The sequence below is a fragment of the Ahaetulla prasina genome, chromosome 2 (genome assembly GCF_028640845.1).
Source record: "Ahaetulla prasina isolate Xishuangbanna chromosome 2, ASM2864084v1, whole genome shotgun sequence".
Taxonomy (NCBI): Eukaryota; Metazoa; Chordata; class Lepidosauria; order Squamata; family Colubridae; genus Ahaetulla; species Ahaetulla prasina.
The window spans coordinates 192973989-192992492 of NC_080540.1; the positions used below are offsets into that span (position 1 = coordinate 192973989).

Genomic DNA, 18504 nt, shown 5'->3' on the forward strand with positions numbered 1-18504 from the left:
TACTGGCTGAGTTTATTCATCATGCAAAATCATAAATCAAAGGAAAAAGAAGGCCAAGATGAAAGATAACCTAGCAGCCTTTTTCATTTTTGGGTCTAGAAAAATCCTCTAGAATTGTTTAATAGCTGTTTCTTGAGCTTTATTCCCTTTTTAAAGGAGACCTCAAATACAATAAAGTGCATGATAAAAGCTCTGAAAGGACTGGTTTTATAAGGCATTCTAAATGAATACCTTCCAATCTCCCCTAGATGGCCTTGGGCCTGTAATTTTAGCAACTCACAGCTTTCACCACCTGTAATATTAATAAAGTTTGCCTAAACCAAAGAATGACTGAGGAGGCCAATTATGTCAGAAATGAGTGAAACACCTCAGAAACCTAGCTCTAAGTTGTGCAAAAAGCGTGAATTGTAATATAATGGAAAGGGAGATTTTTCAAATATATGCAAGTTAACAGTGATAGTGGTTGGATGATGGTCCCCAATGCTTTCTGGTAAACAATGAACAAAATGAAAACCTGACAGCTTAATTTGGCAGGTTTTATTCTTTCACTTTCTATTATACAAAATACTTTACAATTTAAAAACATTTTCCCAACAAAAATCATATACATATATTTATAAAGAGCCAATTACACCAAAGGGAAAAGCCTGATGAAGAGAGATAGCCCACCCACTTTATTTATGAGGAACCAAAATGGCAGAGGGGTAATTAAGGAAAGTTCTTGGCCCACACTTTGTGTTTCTGATAACTGCCAAGTCTGCCGCTTCCCAGATACATTCTTACTTTAATAAATACACGGCTGCTCCTTTCCCATCTCTGGGGTGGTGACATCGGCTACGTTGCTACTTCATAAGCAGTGCTCATTCCCTTTCTGTTGTCCCTTTAACATTAGCAGCACTATTCAAGTCCAGAGTCCAAAATTCATATTTTGATTCATTCTTTTGCAAAAGGGCTTTTCAACTAAACCATCTTAACCGGATGTGCAAAGAACACCAGCATAAATACTCCGCGAGAGATTTAGCAGGCAAAACTAACGTCCGTCTTCAAGGGCCAGAATTCCTTTCCTTGTATCACAGAGACTGACCTATAAGAAAAAAAGCCCACTACTTCTAAATCTGTGCCTAGAAGACACCACTTCAGGGAAATCTAAATACTTTTCTGCTCAAAGGGCTTTTTTTTGTTTGTTTGTTTGTTTGTTTGCTAAACTAAATTTTGCAGGCTGGGACAGGCACACAATAGGTACCATTCCTTGCTGGATTTGCATAGGTGAAGGAAGCTTAATTTTACAGAAATATGATCCAGCACAACATGTAAACCAGCGACCTGCCCAAAAAAGGAGACTGAAAATAGGTGTATAGGTTGTTTTCAGGGACAGCTTGAGAATTAAGACAGAAATGTCCCTGACTCGGCCATGTTTGTCTGGTTGGGAAGAGAAAGAAGGGACTGGTATGGGGGAGGGCCCCTCCTGCATTCACAAGGGAGCCCATCAGTGAGTCACTGCTGAATAGCAAAAGCCTGTAGGAGAGTAGGGAGGTCATGGGCATCTGCCGCTTCATAGAGGTTGCTGTGGCCCAGCATGGAGAGGGCCATTCGGAGGGTGCTCCAGATGTTGTCAGACATGGCTCCCTGTTGGCCTCGTGGCCCGCGACTCTTCTGCTGCATCTGCAAGGCTTCCAAGAAGTGTTCTATAGCCTCTCTGTCAAGACAGCAGCATATGGTAATGAAGGGAGTTAAAGGGAATCAAGAATAGCTCACAATCAAGACTTGCCCCAAAGGTTGGCCACGGGGAGCCATATATCTTAGTTGTTCTTTGCTGATTTTGCCAACAAAAATACTTAACTTTGGATCATTTTTTATTTGATTTTTACCACCATCTCTGTTACTTTAAAGGTAACTCAAAGCAGTGAACGTATAGGATGCTCCTGTTTATCCCACAACAACCACCACTCTGTGAGGTAAGCTGAATCGAGTGTGTGGGACTGGTCCAAAATCATCCAGTCAGCTTTCACGCCTACAGCGGGCGCAGAACTCATAAGGCCAGCATCTTAACCACTATTCTCAGTAAATAAATAAACACATATAATGTTTTTGACTCATTTGCTTAATTGGGTTCTCTTGATCTACTTTTAGAACTTGTGTGGAAAACAGATCACGTTTTAGGTCATATTTATCCAGAAATATTGAAAGGGTTCACAAACTCTTAAGCACCACAGTAGATGAGACACACCAAAAGCCAGTGAATATGACTTTTTGAAAGAAGAGGGGAACTGAGTGAAGGTACTATGAGTCAACCGGGATGCCAATTTCTCTGGGAAATACTTTCAGAGTTGCCTGATCCACCACTCCCATAATAGCTCAAGTCTATGGTGGCGTCATCTAATCAAAAGCAGCAGTAGAACCAACCTCAGCTTTAAAGCTACCCAACTCACCTATGGGCCCCTAAGTTGATACAACTAATGCCTAGGTTGTAGCGAGAACGTATATAGCCCGGCTGCAGTTCTAGTGCCTGCCGGTAAGCAGCTACAGCTTCCTCACTCCGGTTCCCGTTGGCTAAGGTAGCTCCCAACTTGTTCCAAAGGAGATGATCCTAGAAGAAAGAACCAGGTTCGGTCAGACTTGGGTAGAACAACTTTTGTTTTTCCTCCCCTCCCCTTCCTTCCCATTCTTCTCAAACTTTCAAGACTATTTGCTTAGTCTTCATCTTTATCTCATTGTGCTTTTCTATAGTCCTCCCTCCCTTTTTCCCCTTCAATAAGAATCCTGTGAAGTAGATTGGACTGACAGCGATTCTTAGTCATTCTACATTTACCTCTTTCCCTTTCAATGGATAAAGACTGCAGGGGGAATAGGATAGTTTAGGGATAACAACCAAAAAAACCAGCTCTTGGCTCTGCCATAACCTATTTGGGGATGGGGGCGAGATTTCTCTCTCACAGATTGAAGCCTCTCATCAATCATGGCCATAGGAAACAGATTCACGTCCTTTGCAAGATTGTGGTAAAGGGTGCTTGAGAATGATAGAAGTGCTCTAGCTTTAGATAGCATTCCTAAGTGCTTCTCTTAATTTTTAATGAGATAGCTGCCGCATCAAGTGACCTGCATTTTGAAATTGATGGGGAAATACCACTTTTGGTATTTCCCCATCAATTTCCATATCACTTTTGGTATGAAAGAGTCTTAAGAACTGACTCTTGCAGTCAGAAGCAGCCTCAAGTGAGAAAATAATGCCACCTTCTCCTACTACCTCTTTTTCTCTCCTCCCCGCCGTGCCTTCCTTACATTTGGCCGTAAGCTCAGGGCAGCAGTGAAGCAATCCACAGCTTTCTCATACTCGCCACTCAGGTTGAAGAGAACACCCAGACCACACTGCAAATCAGGGTCCACCACATCGGGGTTGCTACGGACAGCTGCCAAGAACAATTCCTTCACCTCGTGAAAAAGTGAGCTGAGGAAGGGAAGAACAAAGAGACCAATGTGGTAGGAAAGGCAACCGCCAGTCCCATCTTGCTTCATTTGCCCAGTTCCCATTTATTGCTCATTCTGCAGACTCACTCAGTTAGGAGGGAACCCAGAATACGTTTGGACGACCCCAGACCTGGGCTAGAATTCTCCCCTTCGGGTTCTTTTCCCATCAGATGAGCGTAGGCCGGTTTGTGGTGCAACCAGTCGCGCAAGGTTTCACATGCCTGCTTCTGCAGCGATTCATTGGTAAAACTGACAGCTAAAGCCATGAGTGCAGTGAGGTTTCCGGGCTGCAACTCCAGGCACCTAGGGGAAAATCATACAGGTAAAACACTAAAGGATACAACTGATGCATCTGCAGCAGGTGCAACCCTATCCCTTTGATTTGCCAACCCAATTCTTTCTGTATTAAGAAAGAACTCCTGCTGACCCCACTTCAAAGGGCCAGCTGCAAATAATGGATTTAGTTTTGTTTCAGGTGAGGAGAAGATGCAAGGATACATCCTCAAACATCCTCATTGGCCTTTAGACTTTGGACTACCACACTGGAAGGTCCCAAGGCCTCGCACTTCTGCTGCTCAGGAAGGCTACTCACTGTCGGAGGGCACTTATTGCAGCAAGCTCTTGTTCATTCTCAGCTTGGGTGGTTCCCAGGTACTGCCAAGCCTAACACAAAGACGTGACAAAAACAAGAGTTCTGTTCAAAGCTGCATGGAAGAGGGAGCCAATGTTTGCAAACCTTCTTTTCTCCTCCCCATCTTTTTTGTCATCGCAGGGGGAAAAATATTTCTGGGTAGGTGGAGACGCACACTTGATAGCACATCAAAAGCAACCAGCTGGCCCAGAGAGCCAGTGACTTAAGCATACGCAAGGAGCTGCTCTGGGGAATGAACAGAATGGATCAAAAGGGTAAGATATAAGGCAAAATCCCAATTGGTGCCTGAAGCAGCAACTTCTTTCCTTCTCATGGTTAACTCGGTTTGGGGGAAACAATCAGAAATTATGAGCCAGAAGGTGGCACGCACCCAACCCTGTCCAGGGAGGAGACAGAAGAACTAAAGTCTGATCTGAAGCAACTCTGCTCCAGTTCTGTAAAAGAGAAACATGATGTCAGAACTGACTCCTCTTCATCGTTACCTGAACCTGATTTTGGCTCGCAGTTTGCCAAACAGAAACGAGAGAGGGGGGGGGAGGATTGGTAAATTCCTAGGGAGGGGGGAGGGCTAAGGAATGCATGACAGCCTTCTGCGGCCTGAGAGGAGATACCGACCAAGGCAAAGTCCTGAGAACTGTTGAAACTGCTCATACTGTTTCCCCCCCCAAAAAAGCACTGCATGTAATTAGTGGACAGTCAACTGTGGGTGGTCCAGGGAAGAAAAGGGAGTTTTATCTATGCCAGTTTTCACGGGAAAACATCAAAACATCTGCTGTACCTTTGGATGCATCTTTCACTAAAGTTTTACTCTTGGTGAACTCTCTGAACCAGGAATTCCTTTTTTAGATGTGCCAACCGGAACAGTTGACACACGAGTCCTTGGCACCCAAGTAAAGAACACCCACCTCCAGTTACAAATTCACAAGGGAATATATCTAATTTCACGTGATCAGAGTTGGTCCTCCCTGCAGTACACAGGGGCTAAGCTGCCATTTGAGATGCCGGCCCTCCTTCACTTACCTCCATATGGTTAGGCTTTTGTTGCACAGCAGCCTCAAAGAATAAGACAGCGTTGGGGAGATGCCCCTCCTCCAGACATTTCAGCCCCTCCTCAAAAGCCTGCGGGTGGTCCCGTACAGGGTTATCTTCTTCAAACTGGTATCCCTACAAGAGAGGAAGAAGAAAACATTAGTTTCTTCTAAAGGTTGCTCCCAGGGTATTAGGAAAGAGATGGGACACTTGCTACTCCACAGCAGGGTTTGCTGCTTATTTAAGGAACAACAAGAGGAAGGACTGCTTTTCTCTTCTGCTTGCAAGCCTATCTTTCCTTGCCGATTAATCAGAGTCCGATTGTGTGAGATAGCACTGAAGAAAGCAAGCAGAGTCTTAGGTGGAGAGGTAAGTAAGCAGAGAGCATCTTCTATCTCTTGACACATCTTCTACCTTCTGCAGGAAAATAAGCATAGCTCGCTTGCCTCCAAAATTCTAGAAATGATTGAAAACTAACACTTATAGAGAAGGCAGGGGCAGATAACGGCATCTAGCCATACACAAAGTGTGCCCTTTGAGCACTTAGCCAATATGGCCCCACCAACCGCCTGGGGGCCCAGATTCTATCTATTGGCTCTGGGGGGTCCGAATTTGCAAGCCACTGAAGGATGCATTTGGATGAACATCCAGAGCTAAGATGCATTGAAATGACAAATATTTGGCGGCAGGCACAGTTAGCAGGAGGGGAAGAAGATAGTGCAAAGAAAAAGTTACACTCTGTTTATTCCATGTTCTTTTTTTTTAATAAGGATCTATTTATGCCTTCTATAGACAGCATTTCAGCTTGTTAGTTCTCAACCTTTTTGTTTAATAAAATTTGCTATCCACACACTCGCTAGTAAGAGTTGTACAATCAAAAAGAAAAGTGAGGGACAGAGAGGACAAAGCACAACATTCTTTCTGCAGCAGTACCTTGTCATAAGTGGAGCTGGCAAGATCGTCATACTCTGACAGCCAAGGATGAGCCTCTGCATCTCGCTTAGCCATCTCTTCCCACTCAGCCTGCAATTTGTCCCAAAAATCCACATCTGACTAGAGAAAGGAGACAAAGAAAATATCCAGTTTCCTCAAATAAATGCATTAAAAGTCTCCCTACTGCAGGAGGAGGAGAGCCATGCCCATTACCTCCACGGCAGTCTTGGCCTGCTCAAATTCTGGATCCAGGTCCAGCGCATTTCCAGTGTGTGCAAACTGATCTACCCAGGCTTCAGATGTATCCTAAGAAGAGAAAACAGTGGAGAAAAATCTTCCAAAAGACAGCTAAATAATGGAATGCAACATATAACATTCAGGCTATTTTAACAGAAATATGAAGGGAATGACTCTTGTCTTGCTCCTTGTCTACAGATGCTCTGCTCTGTTCTGGGCCCCAAATCCACTTACTGGCTACATGAAGCAAGCTGCCAAGAGTTCTCCTGCTGAAAGCAGCAGCCAGGAATCCTACCTGCTGCTGAATAAACTCAGTTGCCCATTGCTCTGCCTTATCCTGGTCCCTGGGATTAATGGTCACCCGATTGGCCTCGATGGATACCCTCCCATCTCCAATCTGGCGAACAAATTTTAGGAACTGCATGAAGAAAGGAGACACAGGTAGAGATCATTATTATTCATGTCCTTACACCTCCAAAATATATCTTTTGCCTGCATTAGCCTGCATCTGGCCTGGGCAGACCTTTCAAGAAAAGGCAAGAGACCTGTTCAGCTTTACTGAGCACATGGGAATAGTGGTAATTTAAAATAATTGCACAATGCTAGCAATAAATCTCTAGAACTGTCTCCCAAAAGGTTACTAGAAAGCCTAAAACCCAGGTTAAGTCCTGCTACAGAACTACCCCTTTTCACCCAGTCTCATCCGAAATTTATCTTAAGCTGGCAACAAGAGTAAATCTGGCCTCACAGTTCCTAAGTAACCCTTAAGAAAATGAATGCTGTTCTATCATGAATGATTGCAGAGGGGAAGCAGGGGAGAGTGTCTGTGTTAAGAAAAACTCCATTATGACACTGAGGACAAGAACTGCTAAGATGATCGTGCCTTGTAAGGGATTCACTGATGAAAAGCAGAAGGCTGCAGCAGAAAGGAAGTTCCAAGCATGGTTATATTTAACCCCTCATTTCCTAATGGGTTTTACTCATAATTGCCCAGCAGGTTTCATACATGAGCAAGGATTTCACTAGGAAAAATTCTAAAACTCTAGCCATTATATTACACTATTGGCAGCGAAGCACCAATCTTCTTGGCATTTCCATTTTTCACAGAGGTGGAAGATGAGTAACCCATAACAAGCCCTCTTCCCTCATTTTGCTGCCACTGTAACTCAACCAGTCAGGTGGTCAGCAGGCTGGAGAAAACTCAGATGATTCATGGCAATGCAAGCAGAATGCTTTAAACCAAGACATCTGTAAGAAAAGACGAGGCACAAGGAAGCAAAGAAGGGGCAGGCAGAGGGAGGCTTGTGTGTATAAGGGTACACATATGGCTCTTGAAGCTGAAAATGTTGCTAGTGGTGGTGTTCAAGTGAGTTACAAGTCCAAATAAGCCAGCATGCACATACCCACAATTATTTTCTCTCCAGCCTTACAACTGTGCGCTATTCCATTTGAAGAAAATGCCAGTCATATTTTTACCTCAGAATCATTCAGCTTGGGATCATCCACTTTTGAAAGAAAATCATTAGCTGTTTTTTTCAGATCGTCTTCAGGCTGGTATTCCTCATACCTACAACCAGAACAAACCAGGCAGAAACAGGATAAACTAAAGCAATGCTATGTTTAAAACCATTGGTTTACGTGCACTAGATTTTTATTTATTATTTATCCCATGTTCCAGTTTGCAATTCCAATCTTTTAACATAAAAACACAACATGAAATTTTAACTTTAAAAAATTAACATAGATGGGGCAGTCTACAAATACTATAAAAAATAAAATAAAAAACAAACTCCAGTCAATTTCATCTACAGAAGAAAATTACTGGCACATAACCTCAACCCTTACAACATGAATATAAAATAACTAAAATAATTCACAAACCATAACTAGGGGTAAGTAGACAAGTCTATGTTCCAGGCATTCCCTAAGAAGGCCTCTAAAAAGATCTTGGTGTTCACACAGAGACATGAGAGAACAAACAAGTTTTTTATTATCTGGAACTAGGCAATCAAGAGCTTCAAGGAGTACACAAATACACTGATTTGCATCCAAAAAGAGAATACAGCTGGGAATCAACCAAAATGAAAAGGTAACACAGATACCACCTGAACATCCAAAGATAAGGCTGGATTTAATGCTACCTTGAACTGTCGACACACTACAAGGTCCTTCAAGGGAGCTGCAACAATTATCTCTATTTAGATGAATTTCCTACATTAACACTGCCATTTATCTGACTGAACTCACCTGATAAAACTCCATCTCTAAGTTGGAGTGATCTACTGTAAGTCACTGCATACATAGTCAAACCTGAATCTGAGTAGAGTTGAAATATAAACGGAATTTGAACTTACCCCAAAACCTTAGATAACATCATTAAGTATTTCAAGTGGATGCCAAATTCAGCACCACAAATACCATGAAGCACATTTTGGAAACATTTGTCTAGATATGAATATATGGGTCTCTGGAATACAGTGTACCCACTCACTGTCTGAAAGCTGCTCCTATTGGATACTTTATCAGATTGTCTTTGACATCAGCTTCTAATTCTGCTTTCTTCACAGAAGGTGTGAAATGAATGGCCATCAGAGTTTATGCAAGCAGCCTCCTTGCTAATTCACTACATAAGAGGAGTGTAAGAGGTAAGGCATGGCTGCATGTGAACTTGTATGTCTGACTTTGTAACTCCACCTTGAACATATATCACACACATGGAGTTTACTTTTTTGTTTTCAGGACAAGTTGGCTTTCAACTCTTCAAAATTGCTGAATCTAATCCATTTTCAGAATATTTTATACTTTTATCAAGAAAGAGACAATATACAGCCTGGATAGTAAAGCAGTCAGCAATGAAAACCCAATGTGCTTAGGAAAATGCTGTACAGGTAGTCCTCAACTTACAACAATTGAACCCCAAATTTCTGTTGTTAAATGAGACATCTGTTAAGTGAATTTTGCCCCATTTTTCAACCTTTCTTGCCATAGTTGTTAAGTGAATCTGGCTTCCCCATTGACTTTCCTTGTTAGAAGGTTGCAAAATGTGATCACATGACCCTGGGACACTGCTATGGTCATAAGTGTAAAAACAGTTGCCAAGCATCTGATTTTTTTTTTATTGAAAAAGTTTTACAAGATTTTTTCCCCCCATACTTCCCCCCTCCCCGCAACCCTAACCCTTCCCCTCCCCTCCCCCTACTTCCCAGAGCAAATACAGGGTATCTTATCTAACAATCATAAACTAAAATATGCTAATTAACATAAACTCCCATCCCTCTTCCTGAACCTCAACTCCCCTTTTCCATAAAAAAAGAAGAAATAGGAAAATATTAATACTAATACAATTACCTTCTATTCATTTAAAAGCTATTTAGTATTTTGTTATTTCAATCTCTATTATATATATATCTTTCAAAAATAATCTTTCAAATATGGTGATAATTCTACCTTCTCACCTAAGTCCATTAAATTTAAAGTCCAATCTTCTGTAATAAACAATATCCCATCTTCCAATGTTGTAATATCAAAAATTATTCCTCAGTATACCTTATAATCCATCATATTTATATATCCATCATACATAATAATAAACATCTTTCCTTATATGAATTTAACATTTACCTCATATTCTTCCCCATATTCTCCATACCATAACTTTCTAAACAATTTACACCCCATTTATCATACAATCCATAACTTCTTTCTACTTTTTATATTCAGAAATATCGCTTATAATTTACCCTATCCCATGAAAGGAAAGTCTTTTCATTTGAAAATATGACTTCTTTACTCCTTGCTGTTTACGTTTAGTAGTTACAATCATACTTTGATCCTTCCCTACGGCTTTCTGTGTTGCTTCTCCCAAATTTACAGCCCCAATTTTAGGTTGTACTTGCTTTGCTTCCTTTTCCCCTTTTTTAAGCATTCCCACCTCTCCTTTCATCTTAACTTCTAACAATGCAAACTTTCAACCTTCAATACTTTAGTATAGAAATCTCTTGCTTTAAAAACTGTATTAAGACAATATCTCCCTCCCTTATAGTTTACTTTTAATCCAGTTGGTACATTCCATCTATATTGTATCTGGAGATTTCTAAGCTGATCCACCAAAAAAGCATATTCTTTTCTATTTCTTAACATTTTAGGAGGAATTTCTTTCAATACCAATACCTCTTGTCCCAATATTTGATTTTGATTTTTATAAGAAACTTGTGAAATTTCATTCCTAATCTTCCTAGATGTAAAATAAATTACTACATCTCTTGGCAAATGTCTCTGCTTTGCAACCCATGAATTAACACGGTAGATTTTTTCAATTTGGATTTCAAAGTCCACTGGTTTCTGTCCAATCAGCTGTGCAAAAGCCTCTGCAAAAATCTTTTTTAAGTCCTCTCGTTTATTTTCTTTCAAACCTCTTACTCTCAATGCAAATTCCATAACTCTGTATTGCAATAGAACCCGCTCTTCTGCTCTCTCTGCCTTGATCTGGAGCACCTCTATTTTATTTTTTAAGTCCAAATTAATTTGATTAATTTCTTCAACTCTGTCATCCAACTGCTTTATATTCTCCGCTTTGGTCTGAAACTCCTCTATTTTGCTTTTTAAGTTCAAATTAACTTGATCCATCTTTTCCACTTTTTCACCCAATTTTTTTGTGTATTCAACCAGAGTCTTAAATGCTGCCAGCACCTCTTATCTCTTCATCCTCAGCTGCAACAAAGTCTAATTTTCAATATTTTCTCCTCAATTTCCTTAATTTTTTTATCCTGAACAGAGATTTGAGCCTTCAGAAATTCCTTCAGCTCCTCTTGTAATTCATATAGTTGAACTAACGGCGCTCTAACTTCCTTGAAAACAGCAGGCTGTATTTGTACAGAAACCATCTTACTTTAATTTTATAATTTGAAACAAAGTCAAAGTCTTTCCATAAACACAGTATTTAAGATAAATTAGGTCAGTTGTATAATCCTTCCAGCTTTCACTTTATAGTTTCTTCATATAAGCGTAAATCCAGCAAGTTTAAGCAAAGTTATAAACTGTAACAGTGTTAATAAACATCTCTTTGACTTTCACTTTCATGCCCATTATACTCAGACACCATTTCCTTTCTTCTCAAATGGAATCCACACACGGGGTTGAGGTCTGGTACTTACATCTACCTTGCCTCCTGACATTGCTCTGTCTGGTTAAGTCAAAAATCCATTTAAACTCAATATTGATCGCAGATGTGGTCGCGGCGTTTTGCTCTGCCAAAAAGACAGAGGCGTCCTGGATCAGGAGCAATTCGGGTTCCCAAGGGAGCTCTCCCCTTCAAGCCTCCAGGATCATTCCTGGTGCTTTTGGGGGAGCTCTACCTCCACCCGATCGCTCACCTTTCCCTCTTCACCCGAGGGAAAGGTTTCCAAGCCGCTAGACAGCTGATTTTCGCTGTCTTAGCGGCTCTACGCGATCCAGGGCTGGCGGTCTAAAAAGACCGTCCTCAACGACCAGCGGAGCCACAGGAAGTCCCCAAGCATCTGAATTTTGATCACATGATCATGGGGATGCTGGAAAGGTCGTAACTGTGAAAAATGGTCATAAGACACATTTTTCAATGCTGTTGTAACTTTGAACAGTCACCAAATGTTGTAAGTTGAGGATTACCTGTACTTCTTTCCAATGTGAGAGGGCTAATAGGGGACAACTATTCAGTAAACTTGGAAGATCCTCCGTTGTTTAGAATCTCTTTCATAAATTCTGAATTAAAAATCCTCTGAACTGAGGACCATTTGATCCCAGCACTCCTGTTGCTGCTGGATTTTCAGAAAGATAAGCTACTGCATGGCAAGAATGGACCTGCCAATGTTGAACTTGGAAAGTTGGCATTACCAGGCATCTCAATGAGAGTCCTGTTCAAGGGGTTCACATGTAATTATGGGAAGAAGCCAGAGAGATACTCACCATTTATCAGCCGAGGTCTGATCTTCTGATTCACCCAGCCACAGCTTCTCCTCTGACTGCTCCAAATACTCTTCTGCCCACTTGGCAGGAGATACGGATAATGGATCTATATAGAAATGGGATAAAAGTAAGTTAACTGAACAGCCTGTGAAAAGGAAGAAGAGGCATTGAGAGGCAACAAGCGTTATCAAGCATCATTGCACATAAATACCTACTATCCTACTCAAAGTCAGCTTCAATTATCCTAGCTAATGCCCTAGAGCTAATACCCAAAAATATGAGCTATTACATAAAATTATGTCATAGTCTTCCAGCTGGGACACTGTTATCTTAGTCACTATCACCCATTTTAATTTGGAAAAATTCAGAGAAATGCAACTGGGATTGGGAAAATGATTTTGAAAGCCCAACTAAAGGCAATCAGGAAAGCACAGAGATAAGACTGAAGCAGAGCCCTAGTAGCAATTCTGCCTTGTCTACTAGGGCAAAGGGGGAAAAAGTGACTTGCAACATATTTAATTTGTATATAACAAGACTAAATATTTAACTATGCAAATAACTACAAAACAGGACAAGATTCCAAGGAAGTTTATCACACGATATTCCTTCTCTAAGAGGCAGTACAATTGTACCTTTAAGACCCTGTTGAAAAATTACCTGTCTATTCAGAATGCCATTTATGTATTCAAATAAACTCTAGTTGAGCAAATCCTATGCTACAATAAACACGTATTCAGGTGACATGATTGTTATTTTAACTGCAACACATCCAGAATTTATTATTAGATTTATATGCTATTTTTTCTCTAATGCAAAGTAGGGGATCTCCCTTTTATCCCATGGCTGAGAATGAAATTAAACCTGAATCCCTTTGTTACTATGCTATACTGACCTCTCAAAACATATTTTTCTAGAAACAGGCTTAAGTCTTCAGAAGGCAAGGCAGAAGAAAAAAAAGAGTGCCAAAAAGAAGGTAAATAAGAATTGCAGAGGGAAAAGGAGATATACTTTAGTACCATGCAGAAAAAAAATCTTTATACTGCCAATCTTGCACCCATTCCGTTTACAGACACTTTGTTTTTCCCACCCTACTCCATTAGATGCAATAGAGATGCCCACATCTTCCCAACAGCAGCCTTACCCGTCACCTCGGCAATGAACTCCTGGGACCAATCGGCATCATCATAATCTGCGGAAACGTCAACTGCATTAACAGATGTACCAAGGAAGTCCTGTGCCCAGTTCTCCGAGAGAGCTAGCGCTGCTACCCCTGGAGCTGAGGAACAAGAATGGGTCCCAATAATTGCTCAATATTGGAAGAAAGAAGAATTACCTACAATTGAAGAATGGACACTCAAAGTATCAAATCTGGCAGAAATGGCTAAAATCTCTGCTTATTTGAAAGACTATACACAAGAAAAATATATTTTAGAATGGAAAATGTGGATTGATTATATTCAAAATAAGTATCAGATAAAAAAATATCAAATAGCATATGAGTAAATTTAGGAAATATTTTGTATTAGATATATTTCTGAAGGAGAGGGGAATTGAGAGTGTGATTAAGTGTGGAGTGACTAGAGATTATAATTTAGGAATTATTTTGGAATATGATTGTTAGTTTTGATACCCTGCATTTTGTTCTGGGAAGTCGGGGTGGGGGTGGGGGTAAGGGGAGGGAACTGGGGGGTTTGAGGTAGAGATGGAGTGATGGTTAATGTACAGGGATTATTGAAGAATTAATGTAGGGTCGGGTCTGCCCAGTTACCATTTTAGAATGGTGGGGAGGGAGAAAAGAGAGAGTAGGAGGTAGGAAAGAGGAGAAGAGGAAGGAAGAGGGGTAGAAGAGGGAGAAGGAGTGGAGGGTGGAGGGAGGAGAGGATGTAGATAAGAGAAGGAGAGGAAGGTTTGGAAAGAAGGTAGAAGAAGGTAGAAGAGGGAAGAGAGTTAAAAAGGGGGGTGGTGACTGGGCAAGCCCGACTAATTGTATATAATTGTACATTGGATGAATTATTTGATATGATTGTAAAAATAAAACTTTTTTATAAAAAAAAAAAAAAAAAGAATGGGTCCCAATAAGCATCCCAATACACAGACAAACACACACACAAATCCATGCATGTGAGACCACTACCAGACTGCTTTTTTCTATAATTCACAGCACTTTCCATCTCTTTTTAGAAACAAAAGACCAGAGCCTATCCTACTCGCCTTTGCCCAGAAGATGTTTGGCTCTTCCCTGTTCGCACTTACCTCTCTGTGGGGCTTGTCGGAAATTAGATTGTTCAATTTCCTGCATCTCAGCCAACAGATCATCCATCTTGAATGTTTGTGGGCCGCGGGAGAGCATGGGGCCATTCTGCTCTTGAAGGAACTCCGCCACCAGCTGTCAGAGAAAATGACACAGGAATTTGCATGGGCAAATGTATGTTAGGGGATGAAAATAAAGTCATAGAACAAGTCAGGGATGGCAAGGAAGCTAGAAACAAGACATATGGGAAAGCTTACATCATCTTCAGTGGCTCTTCCAAGAGGTTTGGGCACCTAGAAGACAGAAGAGATGTGGTAATTGTTTTAAGCTTCCTCTTCCCTCAGAGGTTCCATCTCACTTTGGTCTTGTACAACTCTTTAGACCAGGGGTCTCCAACCTTCACAACTTTAAGACTTGTGTTGAAGTCCACAAGTCTTAAAGTTGTCAAGGTTGGAGACCCCTGCTTTAGACAATGAGAATGATCGGTTTTAAACCAAATGGAACTGTAGATGGGAAAAGAAGATATAACTGTGGTTCCAATCGCTCCTCACAGCCTCAAGGAAGGATCCCTGCAGAACTAAATATGGGAGATTCAGGTCATTGGCAATACTTATTACCATTTTTCAGTTACATCCATGCATTGTGGATGTGAACCGCGCTTGGTCTGTATAACTGTGTTTACATAAAATGTCTGGGGCAAATATGAGATTTGAAGCAGGAATTTTCCAGATCAACTTTTAGCCACTCTTGAAACTACCACTGTGAAAACATTTTTTGGAAAGTCTACTGACCCTAAGTATGTAGTGATAACTACCCTATAAGAAACCTAAAACCATTCCAACCCATACTATTCCACGATCTGATTCACAGTTGAATTTATATACTGTATTAAATCACGTTCTTTTAATGATAATTTGTTGAATAAGCCACAATGGCTGAGTTAACTCACTGTGCTAAACTACACGTTACAGTTTAGTGCAATTATAAACTCAAACATAAAAGCATTTTATATCTAAAATTCCTAATTAAATGGCAGTATATTATGACTCAGACAAAGAATGAAAAAAAAAAGAAAACAGATATCTTCAATCTACGGATTCAGAGACAGTACAGTGGTACAGTGAACTTTAAGAGCCAACTAATAAGTCCTGGATCAAAAAAGGTGAAATTCATACTGTTTGATGCAATAAAAAATAGATGCAATAGGAAAAAATATTCTGGGCAAAACTGAGGAAGATGCAAGGCAATAGAGACAATACACAAGATGGATGTATGGCATCAAAGTGATTAGCAGAAAGTCCAGAAATGGGACATGAATCAATATATTGAATGCTGCACCAGGGGTGAAATGTAAAATTTGTTACTACCGGTTTTGTGGACGTGGCTTGGTAGGGGGTAATGTGACTGGGTGGGGGTGGCCAACTTTTTTTTTTAACTTTTAAAAGCATTTTTAATGCTTTAAAAGGCCGAAAAGGTTGTAAAAAATGCTTTTAAAAGCCTGTGATGATCAGGCAACTCAGCTGAGATCGCCAGAGGAAAAAATGTTTTTAAAGGGTTCTGACGATCCCTTCTGAGTCGCGTGATCATCAGAGGCTTTTTTTTTTACTTTTAAAAGCATTTTTTCGGCCGAAGAAAAAATGCTTTTAAAAGTTAAAAAAAAAAACCTCTGATGATCTGGCGGCTCAGCTGGGACGGGGGGGGGGGGGCAGGGATTTTTGCTACCGGTTCTCTGAACCACCTGCCGCCATCGCTACCGGATCAAGCATTCTGGTCCGAGCCGGGAGCATTTTACCCCTGCTTTGTACCATCACCAGAAGTTGAATTAGTTTCAGGGCCCTAATATCCTAAATCAGCTTTATACCTGTTGCAAGACACAACAATGGCACCCTAAACAGACTAAGTGCGTTAAACTTACCACATCTGCTACTGGACCAGTGGGAGGCCACACTAGGGAGCCCTGGAGTCCTTCTTGTTGCAGGCCCTTGTCCTGAGTGAAGTGGCTAGCCAGCTTCATCAGAGGATTAGAGCCCCCACACTCTGGCTCCACCAACTCCCTCATTGCCATGGTAGGTGGTGGTGAACGTGACACCTACACGACCCTCACCTGTCCAAAGAATAAACAGTTGCACAGATTATATTTATTTACAGTATATATAAAATTGTCTGCATGATTATATTACCTGGTGGGGCAACTTCAAAAAGGATCATGGAATTGCTGCAGCAGATGGAACAGAGACGTCAACTTCCCTGCTACTAGTAATGAATTTTGGAGCAACATTCCTAAAACATATCTAAATCATATCCAGATTTGTTGTTGTTAGTTGCGAAGTCGTGTCCGACCCATCGCGACCCCATGGACAACATTCCTCCAGGCCTTCCTGTCCTCTACCATCCTCTGGAGTCCATTTAAACTCATGCCTACTGCTTCAGTGGTCCAGATTTACCCATATATACTTACTTTATATGTGTGCTTACCTATTTACATAAAATATATAATATATAGTTTTATAGTGATTGTTTTATAGTGAATAATGTTAACAACAAAGGAAAATCCAGGAAGTGTCAGTTAACCAACCATTATTGCCCAAAATGATAATCAACGAACTATGGTTTGTTACCTTGTCATATCAGGTATTAGATCAGTGAGCAGACATCTGCCAGCACAAGACATGGTGCAGCTCATCATGTAATACAAAATCTCAATGTCAGGCTGATTAATCCAAGTCTTTATCCCAACCCCTCCCCCAAAGGCTGGAGCTCAGACCCAACTATTATTGTTGGCATGGTAGTCAAACGCCACTTACATTGACATTATTATTGTTTACGGGAGTTCATATAAACCAGCAAAGCACACACTATGGCTGTCAAAGCACAAGGCCTGGGTTCATACAACATGCTAAGGAAAATTATGGTGATTAGCATTTGGTTTAGCATGTTGCAACGCTCTCGCCTTAAAGCTCTACAATTACAAGCCAGTCCAAACTACATTTTAAGTACACACCCACAAAAGAATTAAGTGACTATAACGAACACATCTCACGCAGACATATTAACCCAGAATGCCCGTCGTTAGAGAGTATTCCCTTTCCAGCATACGTTCAATCAATGGCAAAATCTAAACTACCTTCTCTACATTTACCTAGCCGCCACTGAACCATCACCAGGGACATGCAGTACTGTGTACACGCATCGTGATCATTTCATAAAACCCGAGGAGCGAGCTAGACTGAAAGCCAAGTCCTGGAGCTTACCCAGGACGGTGTCAATTGAGACACCAAGAGGCTTTCTATACTATCCTAACAGACGGCACTGAAAAACACCGAAAGCGAGAGCGCAAGCCGGACTGGATTTCAGAAACCTCCTCGACTGAACAGCCAGTCGTCTCCGCCGCCGGAAAAGGTTTGGGGCTGAAACCAACCAGCTCGCCAGGCTTCCAAGGCCTTGCTCCTCTCTACTTCAGAGCTCGCATTTCCCAGCAGCCGAATAGAGCTCTTGCGAAGGATCTCCCCCTTCTCCCCCTAGTGAGCCGGATCGGATCGGCGAATAACCTGGGGTACGTACCGGGAATCTCCCGCTCCCCTTCCTCTATCCAATGCAATACGTACCTGCACGTCCCCGTGTCTGCTTCGTTCCTACAACATTCGCAAAAAGAAGGAGGCGGAGCCAGTCCTTAAAGGGCCAGCGCCGCGGTAACTGCAATGGGAAAGCACCGCCGACTCCGGGGCTTTTGCCACGCAAAGCCAACACGTTGGGAATATTGATGTCCGGAGAAGATTTGGTTTTGATGCAGAACTAAAAAAAAAAAAAAAATCGATAGAGTCCAATTGCATTTCTTGGACAGCTTAGGTTTAAGCTTTGTTTAACCCCGAGTAAACCGGCTTAGAAATCGATTCATGATTTTACCGTGAAGGTAACTGCCGGACACCCATGTCACAGCTTTGAGTGTACTGGATATTTTATCCGCCTATGTTTCAGTAAGTTCTTCCAGTGCATTCAG

The 18504-nt window shown here is 41.3% G+C and overlaps 1 protein-coding gene across 6 annotated transcripts; it reads right to left on the minus strand.

Moving 5' to 3' along the window:
- Positions 1 to 18264, minus strand: PEX5 (peroxisomal biogenesis factor 5). 6 transcript variants are annotated; one of them, XM_058167031.1, is made up of 16 exons: positions 18113 to 18264; positions 16423 to 16611; positions 14765 to 14800; positions 14510 to 14642; positions 13398 to 13532; positions 12257 to 12362; positions 7793 to 7883; positions 6612 to 6734; positions 6293 to 6385; positions 6080 to 6199; positions 5138 to 5281; positions 4058 to 4128; positions 3553 to 3768; positions 3280 to 3445; positions 2430 to 2587; positions 1 to 1696 (listed from the first exon to the last, which is right to left on the minus strand). In XM_058167031.1, the coding sequence occupies exons 2-16, from the start codon at positions 16570 to 16572 to the stop codon at positions 1495 to 1497; spliced, it is 1944 nt and encodes a 647-aa protein (XP_058023014.1). In that variant the 5' UTR covers positions 16573 to 16611; positions 18113 to 18264; the 3' UTR covers positions 1 to 1494. The 6 variants fall into 6 exon arrangements, 5 of the variants coding, with proteins under 5 accessions (XP_058023014.1, XP_058023013.1, XP_058023016.1 ...); XM_058167030.1 differs by having other exon boundaries at positions 18069 to 18242; XM_058167033.1 differs by lacking the exon at positions 18113 to 18264 and adding an exon at positions 17126 to 18053.
- Between the last annotated feature and the right edge of the window lie 240 nt (positions 18265 to 18504).